Source organism: Neolamprologus brichardi, chromosome 11 (genome assembly GCF_056152115.1).
Source record: "Neolamprologus brichardi isolate AB-2024 chromosome 11, ASM5615211v1, whole genome shotgun sequence".
In the NCBI taxonomy this organism is placed as follows: domain Eukaryota; kingdom Metazoa; phylum Chordata; class Actinopteri; order Cichliformes; family Cichlidae; genus Neolamprologus; species Neolamprologus brichardi.
Genome location: NC_142114.1, coordinates 13,290,966 through 13,307,540, shown reverse-complemented (window position 1 = coordinate 13,307,540; position 16,575 = coordinate 13,290,966). Strand labels below are relative to the sequence as shown.

The window sequence follows — 16,575 nt, the reverse complement described above, 5'->3', positions numbered from 1 at the left end:
AAGACTCAAAGAAGAGCTTTGAATGTCCTTCAAGAAGCCTGGAGAGCAATTCCTGAAGACTCCTTAAAGAAATGACAAGAAAGCTTGCCTAAGAGAGTTCAGGCTCTGATAAAGTAAATCAAATATTGATTTCCAATCTCATTAGAATCAATTGTACAAACTCTGGTTTTGCCATATAAATTTCCATGTATACTTGCACGTATCAGTAAACCACTGCACCTAATTTATCTAGCAAAATAAAAAGATTTTTGCACAGTATTGTACCACAAGGTCATGTCTCCTGTCATATATTGGGGCTGAAATCTCTCAAAAAGCACCAAAAGTAAACTATGAGTTTTCTCATGAATACAGTCTGTTATCCCTTAATCGTTGGTGAAACTTAAGTTTCACCTGCTTTGCATAGTCAGGATTCCACTGAGAGCAAAGACAGGTTTGATGGACAATTATGAAACGATGAAAACATCAACTGTAATACCATAAGATTGACCATCCCTGTGCTCTTTCCTCCCATGTCTTTCTTCTGTCTGCCTTTCCCACTCTCCTTTTCTCCAGCTCTTGGTCAAATAATGCTGTACGTGGACGGGATGAACGGCCTCATATCTCACAATGAAACGATCCAGTGGCTTTACACACTGGTTGGATCCAAGGTAAAAAAAAATAAAAATGTAAAAATTACTCCACACTGTAGATATCTTATAAGATCAACTCAACGACACCACCTGGCCACTGATGAGAAGGATAAAATCCTATACTTGCTGCCCTGCTGTCAGTGTGGTCACCTCAGCCCTCTACTGGCCAGACTGCATTATGTGCAGCAAATGTGCAGCAGATGAGGGAGCTGCACTGGCTCTCTTTTCACACAGTTTTGATGTTCTTACAAATTACTTTCCTGCCTTTCCGTGTAAATACTGACAAAATATTTGGTGTCTGGTTTATTTTCTTTTAATCTGAACCCTTTTCTTTGTAATCACTTCACCGGGAAAGAAAACATGTTTTGCACCACCCCTCCTATTGTGTTGATTTTAACCTCAGCTTTGCAGCATATCATAACCATAACACTCCTCTCACCTACTTTTTTTTTCTTAAATCTCTTTTTCCATATTTTACAGTGGTGTAAATCACTGGAAACATTTACTAAACCTTAGATATCTTGCTATATTTTGAGGCTCATCTGTGGTTCAGCATTTAGATTTTTATGGCATTTTTATACCGTCTGACTGCTGTACAGTGTGTTCTCATGAGCCGTCAGTGACACACAGCACTCTTATCAAAACCTTGCAAGACTGTTCATACAGGAAAGGGCTTTTACCATTTGATGCCATTAAGGATCTGGAATTTAAAGGGCTTGCACATGCTCATCATAGTTGTTTGCAGAAACATTAAGTTCACAGTTGAATTTGTGCGCTCTATGTTTGTTGCTTCAACAGATTGTTTTTCTTTCCACAGTTTCGTCTGGTGGTGAAGACATCCCTAAAGCTGCTGCTGGTGTTTGTCGAGTACACCGAGTCCAATGCTGCCCTTCTCATAAAGGCTGTGAACGCTGTGGATACCAAAAGGGGTACGATGCTCGCATAACTGAGAAACAAACATAAATGCACAACACTACTGTCAAAGGAGGGACTGACTCATTCTCTATTCCCACACTCACATGGTATAGATATTAATAAAGGAGCAAACATCGGAAACCTGCTGCATTAACCAGAGTGTCAGTGAATTCAGTGTGTAATATGTTCTTTAAGCCAATCATAAATTACATTTACTTCCCCATAAAATTACAGTGTGTGCTACTATTTAATCATTGAATATGTTCACCTTATATTTAGTATCTCTGAGATGTGTTGCTACATAGCATCATCATTAAGTTTTAATTCTCGGCTGCTCAGTGAAACCTGAGCAGTAAAACACAGAAAGCGCGGTCCGATCAGTTGTTCTCAGCCGCGCCACAGCCACGCATGGAATGAGGCTTATTGAGAAGGAGTCTATCTCCTGCCTGCAGTGGGGTTCAGTTACCTGCCATCCTAAAAGCTCAGCATTGTGCTGTGGCATACAGCAGGGGGTTGGTCATCCGTGTGCAGGGCTCAGGTATCCCTCTGTCACTTCTGCTGTTGCGTAAGAGGACTGAACATGATCCCCTGTCTCCCGATGAGAGGAGTTGGACTTGATTTCATGGATGAGGCAGCGTTCCTTGCTTATTGCCACATGCAGACGCCTCCGTTTTTTGTTTTTCATTTTTACTGCTGTGTTTCTAGAGGAAGATGAAAGCCATACTGCAAAGTTTGCTGGCGCAATAAGATGACTTAAAAGGTTTTGTTTTTTATATTGCTACACAGCGATGGAGCCAAATCGGTTTTTATGACAAACTGTGAGATGATCAAATGGATGATTTCAGATTCTGTAGTTGTTCAGCATCTTTGTAAACCTTGAAATAACTTTTCTTTTTATACACACTCGTGTTGCATGTGTTTTCATGATGCAGGTACAAAACTGTGGTCAAATGTCATGGAGATCCTTGATGAGAAGGATGGAGTGGATACAGAGCTGCTGGTGTTCGCAATGACGCTTATCAATAAGGTCAGTAAATACTATTTAGATACTATTTAACGAACTATTTCTGCATTACCTTGGAGTATAGCATTTACCTGCCTGTCTCTAGTGTTTTTCCTTCCCAATCTGCTACATTTAAGGCCCCCTTTATATATTGTATATAGATTGTTCTATCAGCACCTGAATAACGTAGAGATAACAAAGAAAGTCTTTTGAGGCGAGAGGTCATTTGTATTTGTGTTTGTGGGATTGCAAGTGTTGCTTATATGAAATTGCAGTAACTGTGGTAATGAAGAAGCAACTGCAGGAGTGTAAAATGATTTAAGTGTGGATACAGGGCTGCTGGTGTTCAGTGTTATCCTTGTGGATATAGAAAAATGTGTTTACATACTACTAATATGTTTAGGTATACAGCCTGGCTACAGATCGTTTTTAAATATATTACTTGAATACATTATCTATTACTCAGATTAGCTTCAGTCCTGCAGGTGAATTATCAGTTTAGTTTTGTTATTGTTTATTATCATGTGTTAGCCCTGGCAAATATCGAGGGTGTACCCTTCCTGTTGCCCTGTGACAGCTTGAATGATTGGATAAGCAGCTAAGAAAATGGATGGATGGAAAATCGCATGTGTTTGCTTCTGTGTGTGTCTCAGACGTTGGCAGGCCTACCAGACCAGGACTCCTACTATGACATGGTGGATTGTCTGGAGGAGCAAGGCATCGAAGCCACGGCCCAGAGACACCTAAGCAGAAAAGGCACTGATCTCGACCTCGTGGAACAGTTCAACATCTATGAGGTCAGGAAGCCTACAGTACAAACCTTTATCTCTGTACAAACAAGCTCAGTGTGTCTAATAAGTCAAATATCAGCCGGGAATGCGTCTGCGTAAAGATCCCTGTTATACTTTATTCACTCACTGTCTCTTTGACCTAGATGACTCTCCGTCATGAGGATGGTGACGATGACACCCAGTTGCCCCCGAGTGGGCGAAAGGACCGCCGGCGGGCCAGTGTCGGCGGCACTAATGAGAGGCGAGGTCTGGAGAGAAGACGCAGCCGGAGACATTCGCTTCAGAATAGCAGAGGCCATGCTTCTGCCCCAGCATCACCCAGCACCAGTCACGCTCGCGCAAGTGGCTTCCTCCGCTTTGGTAGCCAACATGAAGATATCAGTGAAAGGTAAAGTTTGCTAAAGGAGAGGAGAGGTGGAAGAGAATTAGGACACTAAAAGAAATATTTAGTTTTGGGTTTATTAAGTAATGACCTAGAGCAGAGCACATGCACAGGCAGGTCGACCATGACCTCGTTATTAAATGTTTCATCCACCTGGGTGATCTAAAGCCTGAAAGATAGCTGCAAGTAAAAAGGAATCACAAATGATTCCCATTGAGTTATTTTACAGGAAGGCTGCCCGACTACAAGTGTGTATTATATTTCATTTGTGGAGCTCTACCCTGTCCAGAGCTGAGGAAAAGAATTTCATTATATAGTAATTTAAAGAATGACAAAGAGAAGACTGCTGCAGCAAAGTGACATTTAAATTAATTTTCTGTCACAGGCATTCTCCTGCCGCTCGAGGAAAAAGGAAGCCTTTGCAAGCACGAGATATGAGCTATCTGCTCTCACTCTGAAGTCAGGCTTCCTTCAGCGGGCGTGCACTGAACTTAAACTCCACCGTGCCACATGTTTTATATATGACAGACCTTGGTGACTGCACAGACTACATCTGGTGACTCCGGCAAGAAGCAAATTGCAGCCTTGTTTAAATGCTTAAAGGGATTATGCCCGATAAAAGCACAGATCCTTTTGATGAACATTACTTTAACCTCTTTATTCTAGATCATGCTCCAGGAGGCAAACTGGAAATTATTTGTAGTCTTCTTTTTTGTCTTTCTCTCCCCAATCATTATTAACAAGCTTTTTACAAGAAGCATACCCCTTACCCCTGGTAGCACTCAGATCTTCAGGTTAACCTAAATTCAATCCAGCAGGTCATATGATACCATGCTAGCTAGCTTCTTCCAGTCCACCACAGGAAATTCAAGCCGCCTTTGAAGATCACAATTTTCCATATTGTTAATGAAATCCAGACAACTGAGAGAGATCCAAACAGCAAACCGGCCCAGACTCGTGTATGGCGACCCCCAAACTATCAGCTCAAACACACAACATATCTCCTACAGGCTTAACACTCATTATTAAATCAAATACTCTTCTTCTCTTTTGTATTAGTGCTATTATTAATGTTGTCCTTTAACTGTCTTATCATGTCATAAAACCAGAATTACTAAAAATCTACTAACCTTCTCAGGCATGTCTCTCTTCTACACTAATAATTTTAATGCTTTCTTGAAAAGCATGTCTGTAGATTTTCGTCATTTCTGTGTGCTCTCTCTTTCATCTTCTGCTGTGTGGTTTCACGTTGTCTTTGTCCAATTTCTCTTCTCTCTCGCCTCCCCTGCATCCTCCCGTTCCTCCTTTCAACCCTCAACCCCTCCTCGCCCACCACAGGGAAGAGGAAGAGGAAGACGATGAGGCTGATAAGGAGGAGGGTGAGGAGGAGGAGGAGGAGGAGGAGGATGAGGCAGATGATGAAAGTCATCCAGTCTCTGATTCCTCTAGTCAGGGCACTCACAGGTATTTTAGGCCAACTACCGTGATACAGTTTCTCCATTTTTATTCACACAGTACCTCCCTACTTTCTCTTCCATTTTGGATTATTTTCACTCTCTCTCGACTCCTACTCTCTTGTATTTTGTCATCCTAGTGCGGTTCCAGATGTAGCAGACACTCCTAACATGTGTTTGAACATAAAGTGTATGGCCAACATCCTCCCTAAAGCCAGTGACCCTGAAGGGCAGAGAGAGTATCTCAGCGTCAAGACCAGGGCATCTTCTCCTGTGTCCGTTCCACCTAAAAAGAGGACCTTTAGTCCTTGGTGTGTTCCTCACAGCCACCTGACTCTTTCTTCCAATTTGCTCTGAATAGAGCGCCAAGCTCTGCACACCCTCTGTATCAGTCCACCCCAGCCTCTCCACCCCCTTTCCATCCCTTTGTCCCCTGACTTAAACCAGAGGCAGGTGTTGTTTGGGATTGAGAAAGCACTACTTTACATGCACACCTCTCAATGTGGAACCACTCCATCACCGGTGTCTGTGTATATCCCACTATACCTTTACCCAGCATTTTAATCATAAAAATACAAATAATTGTACAAAAATGTAATGCCATCACTGAAGACTTGCACTACACGATGAAGTTATTAAACCCCGTCCTTTTCCATGATGTTGGAAAGCATTATTTTGCATTTAGTCCTCATCTGTCTTTCATTGTGGCTCTGTGCCACAGTTAATCCAAGACAAGGCGATAAATGATGTCAGAGCAATAATGAGTTTCAATTGTTACCATGGGTTACAGTTACTGTGTAGTTCTGCTCATGTTTAAGCTGAAGTCTGTAGGTCTGTAGCAACAGAAACCACATTGCTCTGCATGTAGCAAATGGTGTTCACTGGACAATAAAAAATAAACACTTAATAGCTTTAAAAAGTGTTTTTAAAATCAGGAATTATGGTAGATTTTGCTTTCTAAAATGCACGCTTAATCAGTGAGACAGAGGGAGATATTGTATCGTCCCTGTCTGCTCTGTCGTCTTGTAGTCTTGCAGCCCTCCTTCCTCAAACTGTCTTCTTTATGTGACTAACAGCTAAATATTTAATCTTTGGAGTCTTTCAAATCTGACTTGACTTTTCTCTCACTTACATCTTCAGTCTGACAGATAATACATCTCCTTCATCTTGTCCTGCTAGAAAGCCCTGCTGGGCTGAAAGGTAAGACAAGGAGTCAACAGGCCAATGTTCAACAAGATATATAAGATACTTAAGTTACTGAAAATGTAATGATATCATTTTTACTGTTGTGCAAGTTAGTCAAAAATAATAATAATTACAACTGAGCTGTTTTCACACACAAACATGGATGAGCAATAACTGATGGATGGATTTTCTCACAGTGATGCTGCTGAACTGCCTTAGTGGGACAGTCGCCGTAGTTTAAGTTATACAGTTATAAGTCATACAGTGCTTAAGAAATTTATTACACCACCACCCAGTGCAAGTGCACATAGCTATAGCTGCACGGAATTAAGAGTACCAAAATAATTTTTGATGTTCTTGTAATGGCTAGTCCACAAGTAGGCGCAAGCTCTTTAATAAATATTATATTTTTCTTGCTAAAATATATTTAATAATATCTCAAATTTATTGTTTTACAAAAAAAATCTGAAAAAACGTCATTTGTCAGGTTTTTTCATCTTTTTGTTTTTATTAAGAGGCCACATTGAAGTTATTTACTTAAATTGCTTTAGTGGTGATGATGTGCATCCACCTGTGTCTTCGTCTGTCTTCAGCACAACACATATTTTCCTTTTCGTTTGACAGAATCAGTGGCAATGGCACTCCACATCCTGGCGTCAAATCCATATCCCAGAACCAAACTCCTACATCACCCGTCCATCGTTTTAATAGTTCAGCAACCTCCACACCAGAATCCAAACCTGACAGGTTAGCAACACGGCTAATGCAAAAAGAGTTTTAATGTAAACTATAACTCTGTCAAGCTTTTATTTTGAAGAAACTTCCACATGCATAAATCAAAGTATTTGTCATTCCCTTAATTAGCAATAATTTAGTCTTATTTGCTCTTTTTCTCTGATTCACAGACCTGCTATAGGGGGGCTGCTAACATTATCATACAGACAGCATCAGGAGTCTCTGGCTGCAGAGAGAGAGAGGCGACGCCAGGAAAGAGAGGAGCGACTGCAGAGGATTGAAAGAGAGGAGAGGAGCCGCTTTAGGTTAGCCTCCCTTATGTGACTTCTTCGCATTAAAAAAATGTTGTATAGCTTCTGTACAGTGGAACCTATTAAAGACGGGTTAACAACAGGCCATGTTCACTCACTAAAGATGACCACATATCTCTCCAGTGTGAGGAAAAACTGCTTTGTGAGGATAACCAGATAAATGAAATGGTCAAAAATATTGGGCCACACCTCTTAAACTTTGAAATCAGCTAATTTCACTCCGTTGCCACTGGTGTTTAAAATCAAGCACCTAACCATTCAGTCTATCCTTGCAAATGTTTTAAAGGTCATTCTTGTCAGAGAAGCTCAGGAGAATTTTCACTGAGCATGACATCCCAGTGGACTTAAGACCCAGCCACACCCTCAGATGAACACTGGTTCAAAACTCCCAAACACAAGCTAAGCAACACAGTGTATTGCTGTGCAGTGCAGCAAGCAATGCTCAGACCTCTACATTGGAGAAACCAAACTGCCACATCATAAATCGCACAACATACAAGAGCCAACAGGACAAATTTGGCTGTGGATCTGCATCTAAAACATAAAGGCCACTCTTTCGAGGATACCAGTGTTCACGTTTTGGACTGACAAGAGTAAAAAAGGCCATCTATGTCCACTCTGAACATCCAGCATTGAACAGAGGGGGTGGCAAGAGATCCCATGTAAGTCCAACGCTCTGCTGATCCAATAACTGCACAGTTCCTCCTCTGACATCAACATCAGCAGCTCAAGTTTAATGTGTACACAGCCCAGTACTTTTGTCCATACAGTGGTGTACACTGTAAAGAGAATAAGGGCAGATGGAGCATCATACGGCGATCTCTTTGTACATATCAGATGTAAATAAAAATCTTATGTAGTATGAATGCAGGTTTAAACTGTCTTTTGCCCATGCTCTCCCTGCTCTCCATGATCCGTTTCTGTCTTTCTGTCTCAGTCGAGATTATGTTGAAAAGAGAGAAGAAGCAAGACAAGCCAGAGAAGAAAGGTGAGGTTACTTTGTTTCAGGGTTTCACATGCATGCACTGCTGCAGCTGTGAAGCTAGGTTAAAAACTAAAAAGCATTTTAATATCTGATCAGATATAAGATGTACAATTTGCCTCAGCCTTAAGCTGTTCCAACGTTTAACAGGAATAGTGTGTAGTTGTCTTTTGGCATGCATGTTTTTTGAAAATGCAGCTTACACAATTTTGAGGGACATGTGAAGTGTTACCTCGTGCCAAAAATCTTATAGAGAACTTTGGCAACTTTATCAAAACGGATATGATTTGTCATCATTTCAGTCATTGAGTAATGGGACTATGGCTCCATTTTCTGTAATTACCCTGGAATGAGACAACCTAAATGGCTTCTATTCATTGACATAACTTTTTGATCATTGTTATATGAGGTCATCATACCTCTAAAGTCTAAACTGTCATGTATATTTCAATAGTTAGAGTTGCTGGAGATTTATGCTTATATAGATGTCACTACCCCAAAAAACATCATCCTCATCACCATAACAAATTTATTGTGCATCCTGTATTTTATTCAATTATCCATTACCGCTTTTCATGTAACTACAGCGCAGTGTCCACATAAAAGTAAAAGCAGCTGTGTGTCACTGAAGGTACAAGGCTGTGGAACGGGTAGCTGCGGAGGAGTTTGAGCGGGAGCGCCCCAAAGTGCCAACAAGAGGGCGGACGGAGATAACTCTGTGTTTGAGTCCAAACCCCGCCAGCCGCTCAGCATCCCGCTGTGCTACACCTTCATCCGTGATTTCACAGGAAGACACCTCCACCATCACACACCAGAGTTTGGGTACACCTTGTTTGTCAAACATGTATTCTTCATTAGGACTTGAGAGATATGTGCATGAATGAGTGAATGAATGCTTGATGACACAGGTGAAGGACACAATACTGGCTGTTTGTGCTCCTGTCTCCCTCACTTGGCCTGTCATTAAAACTTGATAAAAATAATTCTGTTTCCATCTGCTGTGATTTAATGGCTCCATAGTGTAGTGGTTAACACATTTGCCTTATATGCAAATAATATAGGGTTCTAGTGTACTCCTCGTACCAGTTCCAAGCCTGTGTAAGAAGGAGGGTTGCATCCAGTACAAAAACCTGTGCCGAATAAATTGTGCTTATTCATCTGTTGTTGTGACCACTTAGTAAATAAGGGAAACCGTCTATATTTACCTTACGATATAAAGCACCTTGAAGCAAGTGTTGTTGTGATTTGGCGCTATGTAAATGATAAAGTCAGACAAAGCAACAACAGGAGAAGCTCGGGTGAAGCTGCACTGCAATGTAGATGTGCAGAGGTGCTTACGCTCGGCCTTCAGCTCCTATGGATTGATATCAGAGGTTAACAGCTGATCGACTCTCAGTGAATGACTGTCAGTAATTTCAAGATACTTCAATGTAAGATTGTAATCAGAAATTTCTTGTTTTTTTCTTCAGTTTATCTTTGTAAAGCATGCTTCTTTGGTGACTTTAAACTGGAGATAAAGGCTGAAGCTGAAGGATTTTTCTCAGACTTTTTGTAAAGCATTGCAGTGTTTCAGCCAGTCGTATAAAGGGATTAGGTGATTGATTTATGTATTTCAGTCTGAGAATGTCAGTATCAGCACACTTAATGATATGCCGGGAAGCAATTTTAAATATATTTTTAGATTTTCCTTTAACTTTTTTTGTTCTTGAACACTATCAGAGTTATACATTGGCACATAACTCTGTACAGAAACATTTAAAGTAACATTTTTCTTTAATACTGCCGTAATTTCTCTTCCAGGAACAGAACACATCCCACGTGCTGAACCACAGACCAGAATAAAAAGCGCAGCACCAGAGTTACCAGTATTAGAACCTTCCCCTGCACCTCCCCCTGAACCAGACAAACAGCAAACTGAGGTGGCGTCGCAGGCAGAGACAGAGGATGTTGTTGCTGAAGAGAAGGTAGCGGTAGAGGTGGCTTCAATTGAACAGTCAGGCAAGAGTAAGGAAGAGACACGAGAGCAGGTGAAGCTTGAGGAGCGGAGACAGCGTATGGATGAGGCAGCAGATGAAGAAGCAGATATAACTGATAAGGTAAAGGAGGGAGAGCTGGATGTAGAAGCAGAAGCAGTAGAGTTGGAGGAGGAGTCTGAGAAGGAGCAGGTGACAGAAAGGGATGTAGATGACAGTGTGCTGTTGAGTGAAAAAGAGAGGCAGAATGAAGAGGTGAATGAAAAGGACAACTGCTCTGCATCCAGCATCTCCTCCACAAGTAGCACTCTGGAGAGAGAGGAGCGGGAGGTGAAACTCAACCGTGAAATCGAAGCAGGTAGAGTTAAAACATTTTGCAGATTTTATTTGCTTACTTTGGTGATCAACTATTCATATTACCTTCTATTTGATCGGAATTGTTTCTATACCTTCAGGCCAATGGACTCAGTGCATTAAAGAGACAGATGTTAATGACCACTGCAACAAAATTCTCAACGGGAAACGCTTCATGCTGGACATGCTCTATGCTCAGAAGACGGCCGCTGAGGATGATGGGAAAGTGGGAGAATCTGAAAAGGAGAAGTGTAAATGTGAGAAGGAGGAGGTGAATGACTCTGTGGCGAGTTTGGCTAGCAGGATCTCCACACTGGAGGCTCACAGACAGGCCAGAGAAGAAAATGTGAAAAAGATGGAGGTGGGAAATCTGGACAATCAGGGCAGCGTCCGGGCAGTGGCGGGGAAGTTTGGAAATTTGGTCAAAGGCCTGACATCACCACCTGAAGCAGAGATGTCAAAAGAGCAGCAACAGGCTGAAAAATCATCGCCCGCTGCCTCGTCAACGTTAGCCCCAAAGAAAGAGTCGGACTATATCTGGGACCAGTTGATGGCCAAACCAAGAGAGCTGCGGATCAAAGATATGGACTTCACCGACCTGAAGGATGAGGATGACATGGACATTTTAGATATGGACAGCACGACAGGGTCAGGTGACCTAATACCACCTCTTCCTCCCCTGCCGTGCAATACTGCCCTGCCACCACCACCACCACTGTTTGGATGCCCCCCACCTCCTCCCATCCTTGGCAAAATGATGCCTCCACCTCCACCATTTATGGCCCCTATCCCTCCGCCATCCCCTCAGCTGAGCCGAGGGGATATTCCTCTCTTCCAGAAGAAGAAGAAGACCATCCGTCTCTTCTGGAATGAGGTTCGTCCTGTGGACTGGCAGTGTAAGAGTCATAAATTCTGTAAGGATTCTCTTTGGTCCAAACTGGAGCCAATTACACTGGACACATCCAAGTTGGAGCAGCTGTTTGAGTCCAAATCCAAGGAGCTCTCTGTCACGAAGGTAATTACTGTATAGACTGCTATTAGAGCAGCTCTCCTCCCTAGCTCGTTATTTGAAAGGATCATTTTGTGATTTAGTTTGGTGCTAATTGTGCTTGTTGTCTCATATAAATCAGGAAGCACACAGTACAAGATGGACTTTAGATTAAGTCATCCCTACCTCTATGTTAAAGTAAACTATGGGACCAGAGCACATCAACACATTCTTAAATCTTCAGAGTTAGTACAGGATCCACTGATTCAAAAATCTGTAGGTTCAGGGGCCAACCCTGCTCCGGAAACTAAAATATGTTCTAAAATAATGCCTTCAAGTGCAGAAAGCTGTGACATTTTAAGAAACATGTACTGTAACACCAAGAAACACTGCCATGTAGACCTCCAAGTCTTTTAAGCACAGACCACACAGGGAATCAGGAAAAAGAAAAAATAATTATAACTGAGGTTTTTCTACCAAGGTTGATATGTTGGATACATTTTTGCACACTTCTTACACACTCGTAATATTCTGTATCTTGTAGAAAGCAGCTGTTGATGGCAAACGGCAAGAGATCATAGTCCTGGACTCAAAGCGCAGCAATGCTATAAACATCGGTTTGACTGTCTTACCTCCTCCCCGCACAATCAAGACTGCCATTCTCAACTTTGATGAGTACGCACTAAACAAAGAAGGCATCGAGGTAAGTCTTTTTAATAAGGTTCTGCCTTATGACGCACACCTATGGACTCTTCCTCTCTCTCTCTCTCCCACTCATCTTAACACCCCAGCTTATCAGAATACAGAGATGCTAAGATATATTGTGATCATCAGCTTGATTTCGAGTTGTTTTCATGCAATTTTGAATTGAATCTTCTCTTTTATTTACTCTGATTTACAGTAAAAATAAAAAAAAATCAATGTGTTTAAATGGTACTATACGCCTCTTTTCCCACCTTCTCCCCAACTTTTCTCTTACTGCCACTAGAAAATACTCACAATGATCCCCACAGAGGAGGAGAAGCAAAAGATCCAGGAAGCTCAGCTGGTCAACCCTGCCATCCCCCTGGGCAGCGCTGAACAGTTCCTTCTCACCCTCTCCTCCATCACAGAGCTGTCTGCTCGCCTGCAGCTGTGGGCATTCAAGATGGACTACGAAATTATTGAGAAGGTCAACATCAATCATGCTTGTAGCAGTTGCAAAAGTGCATTATATCTCATTTTTGCTTCTAATTTCCTTATAATGAAATTAAATTTTGTGAATTAAAAAAGGATATATTAGGAAATATGCTTGCGATTAGTTAGTGAAATATGAGCAATTATCGCACGAAATCTGTAAATATGAAGCTACAGCCAGTTGGTGATTATCTTGGCTTAGCAACAGCTTTCCAATAGACTTCAGTACAACTGTACTTCCTTTTGCACCCAGTGGTCTCCCCCTGCTGGCCACTAGAAAGAATGCAGGTTTGAGGCACTTTCAAACTATCTTCACTTTTGACGTCCACAAACTTCATCCGCCTTTTATATACAGTGAATAGTTTAAACAAGATTTGTTTTTCCTACATGGGGTACATCTGTATGATGAGAGAAAAACAGACTTCACTGGAAAAAAAATAGGCATGCAGGGATGTGTCATGTGCTTCATGACTGTATTTTCCTGCTCTTTTAGGAAGTGGCAGAGCCTTTGCAGGACTTGAAGGAAGGAATGGATCAGCTGGAAAAAAATAAGACACTCAGACACATTTTGACCACGTTACTTGCCATTGGCAACTTTCTCAATGGCTCCAATGTGAGTAAACCTCCAAGTCGTTTGTAGCGTTTACTCGCTTTGTACATTTTCTGCAGTGCTCCTCACCCCCCACCTCCACTGACAGCCTATTGATTTGGCAAGAGTTCTGCGTGCCTGACTGCACCAGATACTGTCCATCTACAGTAAAAACACTTGTCAAGGCCTCTGCTAAACCTGGTCCTGTCTGTGTGTGTGTGTGGTTGTGTCAAAAAGAGAAAAGGGGAGGGAAGGTTTTGGGATTTCTGAGAATTTTTTATGTGTGAACCTGCATATGTGTCTCTGTTTTATTTTCCTCATTTGTTTTGTTTTTGTCTCACTTTGTCATCTGTGTTTCTTTGCCCTTGTGTGTGCCTCGGTGTGTATGCAGCTGTGAGTAAGTGTATTTATGAATGAACCTCTGGGATATGCGAGCCAAACATGCAAAGGGGAAACATAAGTCATCAACATCAAAACAGGCAGTTACCGTAAATAATGGCCACATTTATATTTTGCAGTAAGCCATTTAAAGCTGGCAGGAGAACAAGGGGAGATCCCGTTAGGATTAGGATTATGTCTTTCATTCTGGCTTTTTAGCTTCGCTGTGGTGAAGAATAATCAGTCAGCCCTGAAATAGAGTGTAGTTTCAGTCTAATGAATCTGCGTATCTACTCTTTTAAACTCCCTTTTTTTTCCCTGACTCTGCCAAAAAGGAAGTTCACTGCAGTTTTGGTCCTAGAGTAGCAGCATTTGATTTTAATTTTAGACCATTGTTTCCATCCCACACTCTGAGTGTGCTCCTGTGTTTGCATATATCTCTAGGCTAAAGGCTTTGAGCTGAACTATTTGGAGAAGGTCCCTGAGGTGAAGGATACAGTTCATAAGCAATCTCTGCTGCACCACGCCTGCTCCATCGTGGTTGAGAAGTTTCCAGACAGTACTGATCTCTACTCTGAGATTGGCGCTGTTACCCGCTTGACCAAGGTTCCGTTTCAAATTTCACTTTAACAACTAATCTAAAATAGTTTGTTGTTAGTAGACATAAATGCCAATGCCACATCACCTCAAGTCTGTCTTGGTTGTTAGGTGGACTTTGACCAGCTTCAAGACAATCTGGCCCAGATGGAGAGAAGGTGCAAAGCATCATGGGATCACCTGAAAGTCATTGCAAAACATGAGATGAAACCAGCGTTGAAACAAAAAATGTCCGACTTCCTCAAAGACTGTGCAGAGAGGATCATCATACTCAAGATTGTACATCGAAGAATTATCAACAGGTGCACTCACATGTAGATAATCCTTTACACATTGAAGCTTTCCTTACGCATTTTCCAGAATTTTCATATCTTAGAAATATAACTGTGGAATCAGATTTTGAATTCTCGTTAATGATAAAGCATGTATAATGATGCATTGTCGCTCTACTCTTCTCCAGGTTTCATGCATTCCTGCTGTTCTTGGGCCATCCGGTGTATGCAGTACGTGACGTCAGCATACACCGCTTTAGCAAGATACTGAGCGAATTTGCTCTAGAATATCGCACGACAAGAGAGCGCGTGCTGCAGCAGAAACAGAAGAGGGCCAACCACCGAGAGAGGAACAAGACCAGGGGAAAAATGATAACAGATGTAAGTCGTCTTCAGCCGACCTACACGCACATTTTTCCATTTCATAAACCTCGTCTTTGTTTAGTTTGAGCTTTCTGATTTCTGAGAAACAATACGGCCCATCCCTAGACGCTGCTTATATCCTTAATCTGGTTAAAGCGCCAAATGCGGCATTTGTAAGGACATCGGTATAGCTCCTTGGTATTCACATGTATAGCTTTCTGTAACAACAATCAGTGAATTGTTTTTAGTGTATCCTATTCTGTAGCTGGAGCCAGCTAAGAAAAGCCAGAGCAAACACCTCACCGCATGATTAAAATCCCCCGGACTGTCAGAGCAGACTCAACAGCGGGCTCTGGCAAGAACACCCGCTCTTCAAAAGGTCCCTAATTCAATCACTGTGTGAGAATTCAAACTCTGGATTTCTGGATGGCCCACTCCTCAGCCCACACTCCTACAAAGAAGTCAGATATGCTCCTCTGGGCTCCACAGCTTGAATCTGCAGTGATGATTTTATGGTGCAGGACAGGGGTGTGAAACATAAGGCCCGGGGCCCAGAATCAGCCCGGCAGACAATACAATCCGACCCATTGGACATATTCGGAAAATGTAAAGGATGGAATACGTTTTTAGACTTTTAACTGTATTTTTAGGACTTGTACAGCTTTTCCTACCGATAAACACCTCAGACCAAAGCCATTCATGCTGCAGTAAGAAAGTAATTGATAAAAAGTTGACAGGAAACCATGACAGGGAAGTCTATAGTAATTTTATCTACTATAAACATTTCTATTTTATTTCACAATGTGTCAGCAGTAGAATAAATAAGTAAAACAGGGCATTTTCTGTGAATTAGCAAGTCGTTCCACTTAATACTGAGCTACCAGAATTGTCTGTAATTTTATATATTTATTCTGTACAATTTAAGCCCAAAGAGTCATCCTGACTCATTTCTTTCAATAACTACAACAGCATTTCTTCATCATGTTGAAAAACTGAGATATTAACACTGCATTTCTTTTTCTTATATTGACATATCTCAGCAATTAAATGCACAGTTAAACTACTTTACACTGACAGAAAGGGTATTTCCACCAGTCTGGCTCATTTAAGATAAAAGTGGGCTTAATTATGGCCCAAGATGTAAAATGAGTTTGGCATTCCTGTTCTAGGATATGAAAGTCTCACAAAAATGCAGGTATTAAAAAGAACGTGTTTAAATATTTAAGGACTTCTGGTATTTGCTTTCTTCCTAAAAATTAGGTGACAAGACTGTACCACTGTCTTATCTTAAAACTCGTATATAAAAACTTATACTATTATTTTAAAGTCTGCAAAAATTAAATTTTTATATATTTTTTTTCCATAGAGTGAAGATGACAATGATAGTGAGGTAATTGTGTTTGCAGACAAGTGCATGGGTGTTTGCATTTAACCCTGTTTTTTTAGACACGCTGTTGTAACTTTGGAAAACACCAAGTGTTGTAAATCAGGATTAACA

At 41.4% G+C, this 16,575-nt stretch overlaps 1 protein-coding gene across 5 annotated transcripts in view; it reads left to right on the top strand.

Moving 5' to 3' along the window:
• The window catches only part of fhod3b (formin homology 2 domain containing 3b), a 96,207-nt gene that overhangs the window by 75,157 nt on the left and 4,475 nt on the right, over window positions 1–16,575 (top strand). The window contains exons 6-26 of one of the 5 annotated variants that reach the window (XM_087848141.1): window positions 553–647; window positions 1,447–1,558; window positions 2,477–2,571; window positions 3,201–3,344; window positions 3,482–3,726; window positions 5,059–5,184; window positions 5,315–5,485; window positions 6,315–6,374; window positions 6,984–7,106; window positions 7,265–7,399; window positions 8,343–8,393; window positions 9,019–9,209; window positions 10,188–10,718; window positions 10,816–11,729; window positions 12,247–12,405; window positions 12,691–12,873; window positions 13,372–13,491; window positions 14,290–14,451; window positions 14,554–14,744; window positions 14,903–15,095; window positions 16,444–16,467. In XM_087848141.1, the coding sequence (XP_087704267.1) occupies window positions 553–647; window positions 1,447–1,558; window positions 2,477–2,571; window positions 3,201–3,344; window positions 3,482–3,726; window positions 5,059–5,184; window positions 5,315–5,485; window positions 6,315–6,374; window positions 6,984–7,106; window positions 7,265–7,399; window positions 8,343–8,393; window positions 9,019–9,209; window positions 10,188–10,718; window positions 10,816–11,729; window positions 12,247–12,405; window positions 12,691–12,873; window positions 13,372–13,491; window positions 14,290–14,451; window positions 14,554–14,744; window positions 14,903–15,095; window positions 16,444–16,467 (4,025 nt within the window). The remainder of the gene's footprint in view (window positions 1–552; window positions 648–1,446; window positions 1,559–2,476; window positions 2,572–3,200; window positions 3,345–3,481; window positions 3,727–5,058; window positions 5,185–5,314; window positions 5,486–6,314; window positions 6,375–6,983; window positions 7,107–7,264; window positions 7,400–8,342; window positions 8,394–9,018; window positions 9,210–10,187; window positions 10,719–10,815; window positions 11,730–12,246; window positions 12,406–12,690; window positions 12,874–13,371; window positions 13,492–14,289; window positions 14,452–14,553; window positions 14,745–14,902; window positions 15,096–16,443; window positions 16,468–16,575) is intronic. The other 4 variants (XM_006801430.2, XM_035912329.2, XM_006801427.2 and 1 more) reach the window with 4 other exon arrangements.